Genomic DNA, 17,993 nt, shown 5'->3' with positions numbered 1-17,993 from the left:
AGCCCAGCCAGAGCCCTGACTTAAACCCAATTTAGCATCTCTGGAGAGACCTGAAAATGGCTGTCCACCAACGTTTACCATCCAACCTGACAGAACTGGAGAGGATCTGCAAGGAGGAATGGCAGAGGATCCCCAAATGCAGGTGTGAAATACTTGTTGCATCATTCCCAAAAAGACTCATGGCTGTATTAGCTCAAAAGGGTGCTTCTACTAAATACTGAGCAAAGGGTCTGAATACTTATGACCATGTGATATTTCAGTTTTTCTTTTTTAATAAATCAGCAAAAATGTCATTCTGTGTTTTTCTGTCAATATGGGGTGCTGTGTGTACATTAATGAGGAAAAAAATGAACTTAAATGATTTTAGCATATGGCTGCAATATAACAGTGAAAAATTTAAGGGGGTCTGAATACTTTCCGTACCCACTGTATATAATAAAACCAGTTTAGAGACATGTTTTCCTTAGTATACAGTATTTATATAGCTTTGGCATATCTGCACGTGTTACCTCTGTTTTATATTCTCTGGTAAATAGAGTTGTTTTCACAAACCTGTGTCTTTCAACAAGGCAGCTGGAAACATTGCAAGATAAAGTGGTGCCTAGGTGGGAATGCATAGTATCACAAGAATATAGAAGTGGTTGATGTTTTTTTTACCAATCAAGCAAAAATTCATATTAATAGGATTTCTTCCATCTCATCTTACCATTGTTTTCATTTTGCTCCAGTGATCTGTTTGAAAATGTGGAAACAACACTGGGTGACTCCTTGGCCAAGATGTCAAGCTGGTGAAGAAAACAGAAGACCCATGAATATTAGCTGCTGCACTGGACCTCACCTGCAAAACAAACACATTACATTTGTGTGAGACAGGGACCTAGGACTTACTGCTCTCCCCTGAAACGACTCAAGTCCCATGTTTTTTTCTTTTCTTCTCTCTGCATGTTCCTGCTATTACTGCACCTGACTCCTGTCACAAACACAAAGATGGGTTGTGTTACTTTGTCACTTAGCAACAGTACCCCACGCTATGGTAAACTGGAGCTGGTTATAATTTCTGATTTTGTCACTCGGAACAGACATCCACACAGTACGAGTCAGTTTGTGAGTTTGTACAAGTGTTAAGCATGTTGAGTTATTCAGCTTGTACAAAAATTGAAACAGTATATTACACAGTGTTTTGTGGTTTTCATCTACAATAGCAAAATTACAAATAAAATTGCTTTAAAACTGAAAAGCATGCTACTTTGTTGTACGCTAAATTTAAACACGTTGGAATCAACAGACCAATTTATCTTGTAATCAACAGTACACTGTGTATTGTCAGCACAGACACTGTTGGGTATGTATTTTCTGTATACTCAGGGTTTGGTCATTATTCTCTATTCTAACAATATCGATATGTTTCTTACAAAAGAAACATAAGTAATTGTTTCTCAATACGTAATCACTGTTTTATGCTCTAAGAAATGAGGTCACATTTTCATGACTTTTTTGTGTTGTTTTTATGTTCATTGCTTTATAGTTCACACCCAGCTGTTGCAACTAAAATAATTTAAATAATCTTCACAGTGCCTTTTAACCTGCAAGAAATATATCTAATTTATTTAGTGCACAAATAAACAATGAAAATCATAGATACAGTAACAATGTATAAATTCTAAATGTCAAAGACGAACAAAAGATGAAAGGAATTAAGAAACAAAAGCAGTCACAGTGTTTCACAGCCTGATCTTAAAGGCTGTAAAGACAAGCTTAATTATGTTGTTTTTCTTCCAAGGTTCAGAAGAGACTGTCCATGTATGGTGACAAAATGGTGAATTTTCCCAAACAGCCTAACTTGAAAAATGCACCTACATCTATGACAAAAACACTCTTCTGTCTTATGCAAATGGTCAAAAAGGCTTTCTGAGGGAGTTTGCTTGTTGCCTTTCTAATAATGTACAGTACAGTATTGCTGTCCAAAAGTGATCCATGTCCATCCAGTTTCAGGCCTCATTCCTCCTGGCCTTGGATCCTCTCCAGCAGATGCCGCTCTACTTGCTGGTTAATGCGGTGAAGGTCTTTCAGCGTGCTGGGCTGATCTTCCAGCTCCTCATGTAGACACTGTGCTATTTCCAACCTCCTGTAGTCTTTTGGTTGTACAAGACGCCGAACAACCTGAAGAGCACGATCCTTGAGGCTATAAACTGTATAAACCAGACAAATGCTAGTCAGGTACATAGAAAATGTTAGCAAAAACAATTCTCCTAATGTATTTTCTTTTACTTAAAGATTACAGCAAAAAAAAAAAAAAAAAAAGATACCAGTGTGATAATTTTCTGAGTTTGACAACTGAAAATATAGGCCTGTTATGTTGCTGAATTTACAAACACTTCTGACATAAAAAGGTTTTAAATGAATCAGAAAGAATTAATAGTGTAGTCCCTGAATTAAATTCATTCCAAATTATTTTTGTGGCATTCAAAGTGTTAGAAAATTCAAAAATCACTGGCTCTCAATGAAAACCAATCAAGATCTGTGGATTATCCTGAGCAATCAAGATCTGTGGATTATTCTGTGTAGCCACTGTCTGCTTCTATTTATTTTGTGATGTTTTGAGCACCACTAACCAAGTGGCATTCACCTCTAAATTATAACAATGTGGTAGAAGTTAAAACATTTTAAAACCTTGCCAAATAAAACCAAAACTACCTACACAACAAGATAGCACTAAGGGTAGGGAGAAAACTCCTATTTCTGTAATTTGTTTAAAACATGACAGGAAACTGTTCACTGTGCAGTTTGACACCCTTTTAAATTACACAATATGATTTATGATTCTGGAGTTTGCTGCCAGCCTAAGTGTTCACAAATGGGCTTACTACACATTACATTATAATCTAAATATACTCTAATGGTTTATATTTTAAGTAATTTAGCTAATCTTACCTGGTAATGTGATATTAACCAATTTAGTATTTCCAAAGTCTTCTGGTTTAGGAAGAAACAGTTCTTTGCCGTTCACCCTCAATGGCTCATCAGTCTCTGCATCTCTGAACATCCATGGGTGACCTGGAAAGAGCACGCACATAAAACACGAAAGGAAAACAAGAGTTGGAACTATACACACTGATGATAGCATTTCATTGACACCTGACAAAGTACAAATCAAAACATAAAGACTTGAATCAAACGTTTTCATGTCAGTTTTTGGTGGCTGGTCCACCGACACTAATTGGTGACAAAAAATACTACTACTACACGTGCTCAGACAGAAGACTGAGCAGCAGCTCGTCTGCTGTTAATCTAACCGACAAACTTATGTCTGCAAATCAAAAGATATGTCAGATTACAGAAACGAAGTAATGAGGCTTTTAATGGGTTACGAACTACTGCATCTTGTCCCTAGATAACGTCTCTTTACAGGAAACGCAGGTCAAATCTGATGCAATGTATCAACTTTTATTCCAAAGCCTTACGCTTATGTGGCTTGTGATATTGAAAAAGCTGTTTTACCGACGAATGTAGTCATTTTCTGTCCCATTCCTGGCTGTAAGTCATCGTATTTATGAGGTTGCCCGCGGTAATCTATCCACAGTGGCCGTACGACCCGGGGACTGTAGTTATAAAACACAACATTAATGCGTATTCGACTGTTCAGGGAGCGAACCAGTGGAAGAGACGGCTCTCCCTCTTGCGGCATTTGTGCTGGTAAGTTGCCGTATAAACGCTGTACTGTTAACGCTACCGCAATAAGATTAGGCGTTTAGCTAACGTTAGATGGCAGCTAGCTAACAAAAGATTCATAAATGTTGGCTGTTGTCGAATTCGGAGACCGTAAGACTAGTGATAGGTGTAATACAAAGTCAGTTACATCACAACTTAAAATCTACAACATGCATCTACATCATAATAATACCGCAGCTATCAAACAGTATATTGCTAACTCTTCAACTATTTGTTTACATCCACACTTCCGGTTGAAAGTGGTGGGACCTGAAACTATTCTGTGCCATGATTGGTTGAGAGAGACATGACGACATCCGGATCTTACAGCGCATGCGTTTCATCCGGTGACGTACGTGGTGTTGGGTGTGAGAAGCAAGAAAAAGCAATTACAGCTTTATGTTTAAATGGAACCACCACTTTCTGATTTAGCAGCATTTACAAAGGCTGTATATGCTGCAAACATAAATAACCAAATAAATAGACAAACAAATAAATAATTTATTAGTCTAATGCTTCCTATGTAAGCAATTAATAAGCCTAGATTGTTAGGTTTTGGAAAACCCTCCTCCAGCATGACACATTGTTAATGTCATTAGGCTACTCCAAGCTACCACGTGTATAAACGGATTTTGGTACAGATGCCCTGGAGCACTTTTTCAGAAGGTGAAACAGCCCATTGTCTCCCTAATGAATTAATAAAGTGGCGAACTAAAGTGTCAAATATTAAAAGTAAAAAAAGTTTGTTGCTTTTGATCTCATTTTTGACAGCGCAAGAAGGAATCTTGTGTCACTGGCTGAATGACAACAGCATATAAAGTTATATTACTGTACAATTTTAAGCAATTTGGATTTAACTTAATTCATTAGTCCATATTTCAAAGGCATATACTGAATATTAGAATGAGAATCAGCTTGATAGGCCAGATGTGTTGCACACAAGAAGAATTTGTCTCAAGTACAGTGGCTCTCAATGTGTAAGTACAACACACAAGAAGAATTTGTACAGTGTACAGTGGCTCTCAATGTGTAAGTACAGTGATCTTCCATAAGCAATCAGTAGGCAAGTAGACAAGATAAGACAGAGATGATGTTTTTCAGGCTTCACAGATGTGAAGCGGAGTGGAGAAGTGGCGATCCTGATTCCACTTCTCTAGGCCTCCTCTTTGGCATGACAAAGGTGCTCGGGTTTTACTGTGAACCAGAGCTTATTGTTGTTGTATGTGCAGAAGGTCTTGGTGGGCACACACATGTCCTCACAAAAGCTGATGTATTATGTCACATACTGTACTGTACTCCAGTACATTTAGTAATTACTACTTTGCTTCATGAAGCCTCTTGGATGAGAGGTGAAACGTCTTCGACCTAGAAATCTAAGTCCAGTTGATTTTTTCTAAGTTTTTTCAGTTTACTATGACCTGGATGACTGAGAATCTGCACAGACAAATCTATCTGTTCCTTTGCCCCCAAACAGACTGTTTATGAGCAAATTTACAGATCTGGACTCCTTTACGCCCAGATGAGTCCCCTGAACCACAGTGATTTTGTGGATGCAGAGGACGTGTCGAGAGATGAGAATCTGGCCAAAGTGGAGATCGCGCCGCTCAGTACCGTCTTCATCAGCGCCGCCTTGCTCAACATCGCCCTGCTCCTCATCCTCTGGAGACAGCGTATGTCCAGGATGCGCGTTTTCGTGTTTCACCTGTGCTGGCGAACCTTGTGGTCGCTTTCTTCCAGGTGTGCCCGCAGCTTATGTGGGACATCACAGACAGATTCCTTGGGCCAGACCTGGTGTGCCGCCTGGTGAAATACCTGCAGGTTCTCGGCATGTTTTCATCGATTTATATGATTGTGGTGATAACATTTGACAAATACGAAGCGGAGTGCAACCCGATGGTGAAGTTTCAGCGGACGCGTACGAGACTTAACATCCCTCTGCTGGGCTGCCACAGGTTTTCATTTTCTCACAGGTCGAGGTTGCACCCGGGTGTTTGACTACTGGGCTAAATTTATCCAGCCATGGGGCTGCGGACTTACATAACCTGGACCAACATGGTCATTTTTTGTTTTACCTGTTACTGCACTTGTCGTTTGCCAAGTGCGCATCTGCCGAGCCATCCAGATCAACCTGTACCAAAAGACTCAACAGCAAGGTAGCGTGGGTCTCCCGCTGCCATCCAGAGCCAGCGGTGTGGCTGGCATGTCCAAGGCCAGGGGTCAAGACGCTGAAGATGACCAGTTATTGTGCTGGCTTATATTATCTGATGGGTTCCCTTCTTCACTGTCCAACCGTGGACCGCCTGGGACACACATGTGCCAAAAGAAAGTAAGTCCTTACTTGCTGGTGCTACTTTTGTTCCTTGTGTTTTATTTGGTTATACTGTACGTACTCATTAATTACACTACGTTCAGGTCTGGACGCGCTATAGGAGCAGTGCGTATTTACGCACCAATCCCATAAGATATTAATTGGTGTCAGATGACACTTCTTTGCAATGTTGTGACGCTTTGGGCTTCTTCTGTCATTCCAGCTGCGACTTTCACCAGCCTGATGTTGCTGGCCAGTCTGAATATACGCAAATCCCTGCATTTATCTTCTGTTCAGCGGTCAGTTCCCCAAGAAGCTGGTGGCACTTCCAGCGGCAGTCCGACGGTAAAGATTCAATGCACGAAGATGTTTGAACTATGACTGGTTCGTTGTTCTAAGACATTTCACACATTTAGAAGCTGGTCTTGGACTTCACAAACACTTTTTGCCTTTTCAATAAATTTCTTTGATTTAATTCTATGTTGGCAAAACTCATACTGTATTTTGAATGAGTGCAATTCTGAGCCAAATGTCCCTGGATATTAAATTATGCCACAGTCCTTCGAGTTGAGCTGAGAAACCTAAAGATGTAACATACACTGCATCTTATTTTCCAAAGAGAAAGCTATGTGAAAGCAATCACACTAGCAGCATCATGAATATACTGTAGTAGAGAAGAAATACAAAAGGTTTTAAAATGAAATACAATATGTGTCCGACTCAAACAGAAAAAAACCTGTATTTAACGATTGTGAATGTTCTCACAAATGCTTTGTCTTTGTACTTGTGTTTAAATACATATTGTGTAAAATATGCACTTTTGGATCCGCAAGAGGTTAATACACTACAAACACATGAAAATACACAAACACAGCAAAGGTGCATGCTGATTTGCCTACACATGATGATTCTGCAAAGACATCTTAATACCCGCTTGCTAAAGCTCAGTTATTCACCTCACACAGGTTTCTAGCTTGACAGACAGGTAGTTTGAGCTGTCAGATATATATAGGCCTCCTGCCCAAATAAAAGAAACATCTCTGGTGACAAGTGAATCAGAAGAGAGTCACAGGATAACTGCACATTTATTTTACTCTTGTCACACACTGAATGCCATGGAAACACAAGCAAAGACCTTCTTTGGAGTCAGCCCAGTGATTTCGCCAGTGAAGCATCCATGTCATTGTTGAATGACCATCTGAAAGCCTATAGCAAACGCTGAATCAGCAATGACAGAAAGTATGACCAAAAGAGGCACAACACCAGTTTAGTTTTTACGTATTGTTCTTATGCCAAAAACATCCTGTCTCCAGCAAACAAAATGATATGAAACTTGAGATTTATAAATAAATGTCTGAAATGTGAATTTTTAAAAAGTAAGTGATTTTTAAGGTAGCTTACTCTCACAAAAATATGAATATCAATGATAAGATTAATTCTGGACAAACTGCATGAGATGTAAAAGTTAATTATGCTTTCACTTATTGTCATCACTTGTTGTACGATGACCATAAGAAAAACACAGGTAAAGTTTTAAACCGAGTTGTTCCGCTTTAAAGGTTCAACATTTTTAGAAATCTGCTTGTTTGTTTTAATGCATAAAGTTAAAGATGATAGAAATAAGGCTACAGCCAACAGCCAGTTAGTTTAGCTCAGCCAACTAGCCTGGCTTTGTCTAGAAGACAGAACATCAATCACATTAATCATTTTTTTAAAATCCATACACAAACCAAAGTGTAAAGACTGAGAGCACCAATGCTGTGAGTCACCGCATCCAGGAAACATTCTGGCACATAACTGCCATGAAACCTTTAAATTCCATTCTTGCACTGTTTTTTGTACGAGTTAGATCAACAACATACAGTGTGTTAGTGAGCTCTAGAGGTTTACCTTTGGACAGCATCAAACTGGCTACTTCCATTCTTTGGGTTAAGCTAGGCTGACCGGCTGCTGGCTGCAGCTTTATATTCATCCTAATGAAGTGAGCGTGGTGTCAGTTCTCTCTGGGAACAGGAAAAAAAAACAACCATAAACAACTTATTTGCCAAAAATATCAAACAGATACTTAAAGGAAGTATTCAAAAACATGTCCATTAGACAGACCAACATCTTCAGATTCTAGACAGTTGCCTACTGATGACAAGACCTTTTTTCTAACCAGCCTCAGTGACAAAGAGAAATGAGAAACAAAAGTCAGATTCTACAAACAGCAGAACACCAGTTATATCACACAGCAAATTCTATAACTGGTTTTTATATACAACTCTATTTATACAAACATACTGAAACACAATCACAAGAAGTCCTGAAAACTGAGACTACAAACCAAACAGAATCCTAAAAAATGAACAATTAAATCAATGCATCATCATAACATTGCCATTTACAATCTTTCATTCACGTCTAAGGTTCACTGCTTTATCAAAAGACACTGAACTAGAGTGTAGGCACACTATTTTAACATGCCACACAACAGAAACTAAATGATAAAGGCTAAATACTCCTCATTCCCTTAATTAGCTTTGACCTAAAAAAAAGTCTGCCAATGAGGCACCAAGACATCTCTAATTTTCATTTGTGCAATCAGAGAGATATCACTTGTTTCCTGAAGCCCATCACCTGACAAGACAATGAGCCTTAGTGGAACACAAAACTGACACTGATTGTATCAAGTATATTACAGCCTATCGTTATTGTTACCTCAGTTTTGTTTATTACACAGAAACTGGCGTAATATAATAAAAAGCACAGGTTTCCACATGACTGGATACGCTAAATTAATTTCAATTCATCCTCCATACAAAAATACACCCACTTTAATCCCAAGATTCAAAATATCCTCTGTTATAACAGATCTACACATACATGAGTGCACTTTCATTCAAACTGCTTCCCCGTCTGACCTATGGCAGGTGAAAATACATCAGAAAATACAGTGAGAAACCCACAAAGGATCTGAATGCTAAGGGAAGTTACTGTATGTTGACTGGTTTGTTTCACATCAGAATAAAGCAGCTAAGGCAACCTGCAGCCTCTCTACCTCACCTGCATGCAGTTATACTCTGTCAGAAAGGAGAAAAAGAGCTGAAGAGAAATTATACATTAAGCACAGCTTTTGTGCCTCTGTGAGTGTACCTGGCAGGTAACAGCTGGACAGAGGTGCAGATCAGGGCGCTGCATGCTGGGATGCTACCATGTGTCATGGATTCAATCTGTCTTTTTTTTTTTTTTTTTGCTCGGTTTATCACAATGCACAGTTGTCTCTCTGCTGTCTCTACATTTTGAGAACCATCACTGCCTTCAATCCTTCTAATTTGCTCCTGTCAAATGACCTTTTCGCTAATATGACAGATTTGCTGCTAAGGGTGACAGGCGCTGTGTGATGCGTTGATTTTTAAAAGTAAGTGCAGCCAGAGAGTGGCTGAAGATTCAGGTTTGGGAGGGTTTGCACGTCTATGGTCACAGGCAGAAGACACGAGAGCCCTGTCTGTCCTCCTCCCCCTCACCCTGGGGGATACGGGGCAGCATAGCTGAGCGGGTCAGACCCCAAAATCGAGGGGGAGACAAGTCCTTCTTAGTGGCTGTGAATTTCCAACCCATGTGTGACCCGCAGGTTCGGCACTGAGCGATTGTCCAGGCGTACCTGAGAGCACAGGAGGACAAAAACATTTTCTTAAAGGTTGCCTTCAGACAGTTTTTAAAATATATAAACATACTTTAATTTGCTGTTCAAATTTCAGAAAAAAACAACTAATGTACATCTATTCCTCCCTCCTAAATGAAAAAACAAGAACCTTTGAATATGCATATAATTTTTTACTTCAAAGCTTTAACTACTGGACACAAAATATCCCCTTTCTCAGTGTTTGTGTATGGGACAGCTCAACTTTCCTCATCCCACTTATGTAAGTTGCCTCTTGGAGCATGACTGGCTTTCAAAAGAGCTTTCAATGAATCAATTAATCTCTGATCTCTGTCTGTTGTACTGGTTGGTCACTGTTCTGAGGAGGGAATGTGATCGAAAGTTACCCCGGAAACCAGCTGTGCAGTGTGGATGGCCTGCCAGCCAGGTTTAGGTTGTTAGCTTTGTAGACAGTCAGGGTTTCGTGGACGTAACCATGAGGGTTGACGTATGCAGCCATGGGACCGTACAGAGACAAACTGCAAGGAGAGAGGAGGCAGGTGGAATATGTTGTTAGAACAGTTCAGCCAGAAACAAAGCCTCAGAAGGATCTTTTCAAAGTGAGTCTCCATAAAAAGATATAAAAGGGAGCAAAACTGTCATAGAAATGTACATTTGAATTCTGCAGTCACTCTGAAGCCAAAATTGAATTCAGAACAAACTGATACTGCACAGCCAAGCATGGTAACTTTTTCTAGCAACACAATCACCACTAGTCTAGAGAAACGTCTTAGAATAATGAGATTAGAAATATCTGAAATTAGTGGGAAAATACTTGTTCAAACTGAAAGTTGCTATAATCAATATTTTTTTATTCACAATGGCTTAGATGTTTGATAATGTGAAAGGGGCTGCTTGTAGTGATTTTGTAAGCATTTCTAGTTCATTGTTCCAGTTTTCTGCTGCCAATTTACTGCTTTGATTCACTCTCAATGCTTTCGTCAGCCTAGCATCTACACACAGCAGGCAGCTGTTCTCAGCAAAAAGCTCTGACAAATCCATCTTACGCTACTTTATGCTCGGCACCAAACAGCAAACAAAGAAAGTTAGCCAATAAACACTGTGAAGCATTCTGCAGTTTAAGAGCCAGATGTTTCCCCTCAGGAGTTGGTGAAGACAGAAACAAAGCTAAAAGGACAGTGAACATCAGTCCTACACTGCCCAAGGTGAGAAATATGACTCCAAATGAATGAATGCTAATGTTGCTCCATATCTGCTGGAGGTGTAAAAAAAAAAACTGTTTACAAAAACTAACTGCTAAGTGGCCAAAAAAACCTGATACTTCAAGTTTTGAAGTAAATCTTAAGCCAGAATTCTGGTTTCGTATATCAAAACATGTGTCCCATGTTCTATGAGTGTAGTCACTATGTGAACAAAACACAACTACAAAAGCTTAGACTTGAGGACGTATAATTCTGTTTTCAGTTTTTAGTTCAACAAGATATTTATCCAACCCGACTGATTGAGTTTGCATCAAATGCTACACACTGAGTCTCGAGTCTCAAGCAGTAATTTACTCTAATTCAGTGCTGGTGTTAGTTGGTGTCTCTGAATGATAATGCATTAGTTACATACAGTACATACATAGTAGAGGAAGTGGGTTTTAAAAGTGATCATCTTCTGAATGCTTCACTCAGAAATCACATTAAACAGCTAATTACTCAATCACTCAGATTATCTGCATGTCGTGAGACAACAGCAAATGCACCTTGCTCAAACGTAAAGTGAGCGTCTGGGCAGTTTAACTGGCTTGGTGTCATTCTTGGACAAACCCATCACACAACACAGACAGAAAATTATATTACATAACTTTGTGTGTGGAGGTGCAGAGCAGGGCCACTTATGTTCATGATGTAACCCCAGACTTAATGCACCTTCCAGAGAAAATCATCATCGCCCTCGGCGTGTTAATAATTACAGTGATTACAGTGATGAATGTAAATACAAAAAAAGATTGAAAATGGGAAGAGCTTTGTTGCTGGTAGAGTACCAGCCTCAGTGAGTCTAAAATATTAAGGCTCCATTAAGTGATTTTTTTATATTAATAAATGACAGTACTGCTGGTCCCTTCCAGACAGGTGAAAACATCCAACGTTAAATTCAATATTCCCAGTGATGAAATACTTATTTCTGACAAATGACAAATATCTTCAAGCATGTACTTGTACCATGCTGAAAAGCCATGCAACATGTGGGCAGCATTTAAACAAAAGGACAATGGAACAGAAGAACATTCATCTGACTGAAAACAAGCAAGTTCTCACCTGAAGATCTCATTTTTTGTGGTGATTTCTGTGTCCTGGCATTGCTTACAGCACAGCGACGTGCACTGTGGAGGAGGGGCAGTCGAGTGTTAACAGCATGTATACATGCCAGACATTCTCTGTGTAAGGTGGCATCATTGTTCAGGCTCACTGAAGGTGCTATAATAATCCACTGCATGCTTTTAGCTAGGTCTCTTTCCACTGAGTGGATTCACACAGATAACTAACAGACACATCTAAAGGCCCTTTACCATCATCTGGTACCAGCCCAACTCAACTCTACTCAGTTTTGTTTATTTCTAGTATATCTTGTGTGATGCACCCTTTGTGCTGCATAAAAAAGCCTGAAGAACCTTTTCTGCAATATTCTGGTCTAATGATGGTGCTGGAAGAAAAGCTAAGGGATCACCAAAGTTATTCATCCTGTGGAATAGGAGTGTCTGTACCAAATTTCATGGCAATCCACACATTTGTGAAGACATTTCACTCTGGATCAAAGTGATGGAACAAATGACTGACATCACTGCAACCCCTGGAGCCATGTGACTAGAAACAACCTGACTGTACTGACACACAAGACTGAGTTCAACCAGGAAGAGAAAGGCCAGACTTCTATGGAGGTTAGTTGCTCCAACATGCCTAATACAACTAATCTAGATACAAACTCTGCCTGAGATCTATTCTACTACTTCGTATTATTAGGGTATACTTTAATGTTAAAGTTCTACTGATGAAGAAATGTGTGGTTTGTTACCAATGTAAACATTTGAAATGAAAAACAATAATAAGGTTAAATACCTATTAATTAATAACAAGCTCAGCTGTATGAATGAAAAATGTTTTGTTGCAAATAATGCTCATACACAATGTGACAAACAGCTGATGTATAATATTTAAAAGTCATTGTGGCAGGATTAACTTAAAATCTCTTTGCTTATCCTAAACAATTTCTAAACACCGTTGGTAGTGAACACCAACTTTGGACTGAAATACACTGACAGCAGCAGAACTGTCAGCTCTTTGGTCACTTGCTCATGCAGGGTTAAATATACCACAGCACATCAGAGAGAAAAACAGACATAGACTGCTCAGAGGGGGGGGGAGTTTATAATGGTGCCCTTCCCCTTACCCGGTCCATAATGTCCAGCTCACAGCGAAGTCTCTGGATGGCACTGCCGATCTTCAGAAGCTGGAGCCGCAGGACATCGTCTATGGGCAAACAGGCTGCTACTCTGTAAGAGAAGTCTTATAGAAACCAGACAGAAGAGAAACGAGCGATAAACGGGAGGAAAGAAAGCACAAAGAAACCAGGGGGTGCATGTGTGTATGTGCCTGTGATCCATCGGTCACAAAGTGAGCAGGGACTGACCTACGGCGTTCTTAGGGAGAGAGTCATCCTTCAGATTCTCATCCCATTCGTGGAGCTGCTTCTTCACTCTGTTCATTAGCGACTCCTGTGAGATGAAACATAGAAAACCTAGTTTACATTCACCTCTATGTGGTCTTTTTGTATGAAAGAAATTTCTAGCAGAGTACAACGGGCTGCAGCACTTACAGAGTCGTACAGTGCATAGACCCAGGGTGGCCATGGTGTCAGACTGGCACTGTGAAACTTCCTCTGTAATGAACAGACGCACCATTAGTAAATTAAGTCTATGTCTGATGATGACTGTAGTGTTGTTCTGTTTGATAAAGGACCCAACAAACCCCTTTTGAGTGAGCACTTCCTCCCCACTGTTGTCAAGAGCCCTGTGAACGCTAACATCTCCACCTGTTACAACCTCATTTGTTTAAAATCTGTGTATATTTTTTATTAGAGATACTGCAATTAGTCTATTAACTGATTGATCAAAAAATAATTAACCAGCTAAATTTCAGATAACCAATTAAAGACATTTTTCAAACAAAAATGATAAATTATTATTGTGTTTCAGCTTCTCAAATGAGACAATTTGCTGCTTTGACTGAAGATTAGACAAAACAATCAACCTGGAATCTGAAAATCTTGGGTGGACAGTTTTTGTCATTTTCTAATGTTTTATAAGCCACACAAATAATTCTGAAAATAACTGGCAGAGTAATCAATAATAGAAATAATTGTTACTGTCTACTCTGTGTGGCCACTTTGACTTTATTTCTTACTGGAAATAAAGTGTTTATGATTCTAAAGTGTGCAATACCAAAAATGTGCTTACTGCACAGATATGTTGTTCAGCTCACCTGTTGGTAGTTACTCCACCAGCACTGGGACTGTTTGCCGCTCTGAGTCAGGGATTTGGAGGAGGGCTGCATGTGCAGCCTGGTGAGGGGTGTTAGCTGCACGGCAGCGAGGGGATCTGGAAGGACTCGTTCTGGAAGGATCCACACTTTGGCTTGTCTGATCCTGGAAGAGAAAACCAGAGGGAGACAGTGACAGTGACAGTGAAGGAGGGAAACAGCAGCCAAATGAAGCTGGGCAGACAACTATTAGAGTAAACAAATAGTGTGCTGGCAAAATGTTACCAGGTGTACAACAGGATATTTGTAACTAAGGAGCGATGAACATGAAAAGCCGCTGTATGTATATTTTCTCAGTCAGCAATAAGAAATATTCCTCCACCTCCTCATCCAAAAAGCTCTCAGTGCACTTTCTGGAGTCCATGCATGCAAACATGTACAATAATATACCGTGTTTAAACTGAAATGCACAAACAGAAAACAATATAGTAGCACCAAAACCTGGCTTATCAAAAAAGAAATGGCTCTTGTCAAGTGAAGCCATCATCATCAAGTAAAAAGACCCCCCCAAAAAAGAAAAACTTACAGGCTAGATTTAATTGTGCCAAGACAACCAGGCACAAGGACAGTTTCTTTCCCTGGGCTGTCACTCTGACTAACACTTAACCCACGACAGTATGACTGGACAATAACCCTCAGTGCATTACCTGTAAATATAATAATAATCACCTGGCCAATAAAGCTGATTCTGATTCTAACTGTATAAACTTAGAAAATTAATAGTTCAATTTCTCAAGTCTGCACTTGAGATTAATGTGAACAGACATGAATGTAGAGGCAGTTCACATATTGCAGATGAGGCTACGCAAATGGGCTGCAGTCCTAGTCCAGAGTGCTGCTAATTTTCCGTTTTATCAGATAGTTAGGTGTGAATAAACACATTCACTTTGATGCATGGCTCTGAGTCCTGCAGACAACCACTGGCTTTATTCCATGTGATAACAACATCACAGTCTTTATGTATTTATTCACAGAACACAGCTTCCATTCAAATGTGCACAAACATACAAGCCTGACCTTTGGTTTATTAATGGTTTAAGGGGCAATTTCAACTTACCCATCTGCTTGAGTTCTTATCTCATGGACCTTGAATCTTTGCCTGCCCACAGCTTTCACTTTGACTGTTTCAATGCCATACTCCTGCTCTTCCCGGTATGCATAGATTTCAGCTGTTGTCCCAAACTCTGCCTCTGGCTCGCCTCCATCACTGCAGAAATAGAACATTTAAAGGGGGGCACTCCAGTGATTTACCATTGTGCTTCCATAAGGTTTGGGAACACACAAAAAATGAGATTTTAAAAATTCAAACCTATGTTGTAGAGGCTAAGCTATCTTGATGTCTAGTTTCTAGCAGGGATCAAGCTCTAAAGGTGCTGCATCCTACATTTTCATAGTGCAACTTGAGAGCATTTCTGGTAAAGACCTATATCTTTTGAACCAACCACCTATAGTTTGCAACAGTTTTCTGCAAAAACAACAACAAAAGAAAAAGAAAAAAAGTGATGCTTCTGAGCAAAAACCTTGATAACATCATAATATTTGTTTTCTCAGATATTAAAAAAGCTCCCTCAAGTGTCACAGACGACATTCAGTCTGTGAGTAGCTTCAACATCTATAGAGGCATTCAATGGTCACACACCTGTGTGCGAGTACAGCAAAAGTGCGGTCTCTCTGGATAATGCTCCTTATCATGCTGACCTCCTGTGGCCTGAAGAGCTGCAGAGGCAGCGTCTGGCCCGGCACTAGCATCACAGCTGTGTGTGGCAGCACAGGAATGGTCTGACAGCTGTCATCATCGTGGACTGTACGACCATGAAACTCTTCCATGTCTGAACCCAGGTACTGCCATCACAGGAGTCAGTCAACACAACACAACACAACAAGTCCACAACAGCTGCAGAGATCTCGCAATACAGCTTTGTGACAACTAAAATACAGCAAGCATGTAGACATGTATAATGTGCTTAACGACATCATCTCGACATGTATAATACAATGTATAATGTGCTTAACGACATCATCTGTGAAGAAAGCTGTTGCAGCACTCACAGCATGTGATGTGGGAAGACTAGGGTCAAAGGTGATGATGTTGGGCTTCACTGCCTCCTCATTGTCTCGATCTTCAGTCTCCATGTCATCCTCCTCCTCCTCTTCCTCCTCATTGTCTGCCACGGCACAGCAAGAGGGTAAAGACATGCACCTCAAGGTGAGATTAATGAGCTCGTCGATTATCCCCTGACCACACTACAGTTGCAGCTTTATCAGTTTATTAAGTCATTCTCATGCTAAAAATGAAAACGAAAATGTGCCAGTCAGGATGTTATTCTGACAGTGTGCCGACATGTTAGCTAGCTAGCCGCTTCATGCACAAAAGGATAAACGCCAAGCTGGTGAAACACCGAGTAGTGTTTTGGAGAGTTTAACTGTTACCTGGTAAAAGCTGTAACTGGTTGCCCATGTTATCGTTAATGTTATCTTCACCTCCACCCCTCTCGTCAGCCATATCCTTCTGTTTACAACACTCACTCTTCTTCTACGGCGTCTTCGATGCACATCAAAATAGTTCACGGGCGCCCCCTGCCGACACGATGGGCGGTTAGATTATGTAAATAGCAATAATAGATTTCTTTAAGACGGGGTATAAAAATACTTATAGTGCTCCTGTATGTTAAGTTCAGGCTATAAACCAACAATGCTCTTGAAGTAAACGTGACGCTGCTCTCATTGATACACAGGGCCTATTTTGAGGGACCTACTTCTGATATATAGGCATATTCCTTCATTGTGGTACACAAAGGTATGATACAAAAGTACAGAAATTAAATGATGCATACATAAGCTAAATAAATCAAATCAGAAAATGTATGATTTACTCAAATTAGGGTAAAACAGTTCAAGGTTGTGAGCACCACTCAGAAGAATTTGAAGGGATCCTATATCAAATAATTGGTAGGTTTTTTTTTGTTTTTTTTTTGTTTTGTTTTTTTTAACTACAGCATAATTGCCTTCAGAAAGCATGACAAGTTTATTTGTATATCACACTACCTAGGACCTTGTTTGACAATGGTAATTGCTCCGCTTCCAAATGCTCTGCTGGGCAGTTGTAACAAGAACACGGTCAAGATATTTTGAGATTCTACAGCTTTAAACATTACTGTAGTAATCAATTTTGACCTTTCTCTACAAATATGAAATTTGAAGGATGAGATTAAATGCATGTGCATAAGATGAATTTGTAACCATGTGTTGTACACTATTAGCATGGTGCTAAAGCATGCTGCAGAACAAAAACTCTGTAGCCCAGTCTCCTGGAAAAAAGATAACAGTGAAGCATAGGACATTTACTTTAATACCATGCAGACTGGATATACTGTGCACCCTAGGACATGAGCAGTAGCATGGGCTTTATAACCCAGAACATTAGATTTAAAAAATGGCAGTAAGGTAGCTTTAATAGTAAAGCAGTTGGCCCTTTGTATTTGGTCTAAGTTTTAGAAGGGAGCACCAGATCATCTTTATAGTTTCAAATCTTTTTAGTCAGTGGCCATCTGCAGTATGAAGACAACTTGCAGGGAGTCATTTTACACACCCTGTAGAGTTTCATTCAGTTCACTATTTAACTAGAAATCCACTATTACATACTTAAACCCATAGGTATGATCTAAGACATTACTTCCATGCCGAGCATCTCATAAATCTAAGTTACCATATAAGACACCCACAGACTAATCCTGCAATCAGTTGAATGAATTAA

General features: G+C 39.8%; 2 protein-coding genes and 1 pseudogene across 4 annotated transcripts; 1 reads left to right on the top strand and 2 right to left on the bottom strand.

Annotated features, from left to right (window-relative positions):
• Window positions 1-1,594: 1,594 nt before the first annotated feature.
• vhl (von Hippel-Lindau tumor suppressor) lies at window positions 1,595-3,986 on the bottom strand. The gene is made up of 3 exons (XM_020607725.1): window positions 3,499-3,986; window positions 2,932-3,054; window positions 1,595-2,189 (listed from the first exon to the last, which is right to left on the bottom strand). Exons 1-3 carry the CDS (start codon window positions 3,683-3,685, stop codon window positions 1,996-1,998), a joined length of 504 nt encoding a protein of 167 aa, XP_020463381.1. The 5' UTR covers window positions 3,686-3,986; the 3' UTR covers window positions 1,595-1,995.
• Window positions 3,987-5,227: 1,241 nt separating this feature from the next.
• LOC109964445 (oxytocin receptor-like) lies at window positions 5,228-6,390 on the top strand (annotated as a pseudogene).
• Window positions 6,391-7,071: 681 nt separating this feature from the next.
• Window positions 7,072-17,073, bottom strand: crbn (cereblon). Of its 3 annotated transcripts, none has more exons than XR_002275518.1 (12): window positions 16,670-17,073; window positions 16,289-16,404; window positions 15,879-16,081; window positions 15,297-15,446; window positions 14,183-14,345; window positions 13,518-13,580; window positions 13,332-13,416; window positions 13,092-13,207; window positions 11,963-12,027; window positions 10,046-10,177; window positions 7,907-9,659; window positions 7,072-7,222 (listed from the first exon to the last, which is right to left on the bottom strand). XR_002275518.1 is itself a non-coding variant. In XM_020607903.1 (11 exons), exons 1-11 carry the CDS (start codon window positions 16,740-16,742, stop codon window positions 9,476-9,478), a joined length of 1,350 nt encoding a protein of 449 aa, XP_020463559.1. In that variant the 5' UTR covers window positions 16,743-17,073; the 3' UTR covers window positions 7,072-9,475. The 3 variants fall into 3 exon arrangements, 1 of the variants encoding a protein (XP_020463559.1); XR_002275519.1 differs by having other exon boundaries at window positions 7,072-8,019; window positions 9,152-9,659; XM_020607903.1 differs by having other exon boundaries at window positions 7,072-9,659.
• Window positions 17,074-17,993: the final 920 nt, after the last annotated feature.

This window comes from Monopterus albus, unplaced genomic scaffold (genome assembly GCF_001952655.1).
Source record: "Monopterus albus unplaced genomic scaffold, M_albus_1.0 scaffold89.1, whole genome shotgun sequence".
NCBI classification, from domain to species: Eukaryota; Metazoa; Chordata; class Actinopteri; order Synbranchiformes; family Synbranchidae; genus Monopterus; species Monopterus albus.
Note: the sequence above shows the minus strand (reverse complement) of the source record. Positions and strands in the feature narration are given on the sequence as shown.

Excerpts from the sequence above, each read along its gene's own strand:
- crbn (XM_020607903.1), bottom strand. The coding sequence starts at position 16,742 with ATGGCTGACGAGAGGGGTGGAGGTGAAGATAACATTAACGATAACATG. Across the intron at positions 13,581-14,182 it reads GGTGGAGTAACTACCAACAG|AGGAAGTTTCACAGTGCCAG; the intron begins GTGAGCTGAACA and ends TGTTCATTACAG. Across the intron at positions 10,178-11,962 it reads ACAAAAAATGAGATCTTCAG|TTTGTCTCTGTACGGTCCCA; the intron begins GTGAGAACTTGC and ends CTCTCCTTGCAG.
- vhl (XM_020607725.1), bottom strand. The coding sequence starts at position 3,685 with ATGCCGCAAGAGGGAGAGCCGTCTCTTCCACTGGTTCGCTCCCTGAAC. Across the intron at positions 3,055-3,498 it reads GAAAATGACTACATTCGTCG|GTCACCCATGGATGTTCAGA; the intron begins GTAAAACAGCTT and ends TGCTCTTTCCAG. Across the intron at positions 2,190-2,931 it reads GGTTAATATCACATTACCAG|TTTATAGCCTCAAGGATCGT; the intron begins GTAAGATTAGCT and ends TGGTTTATACAG.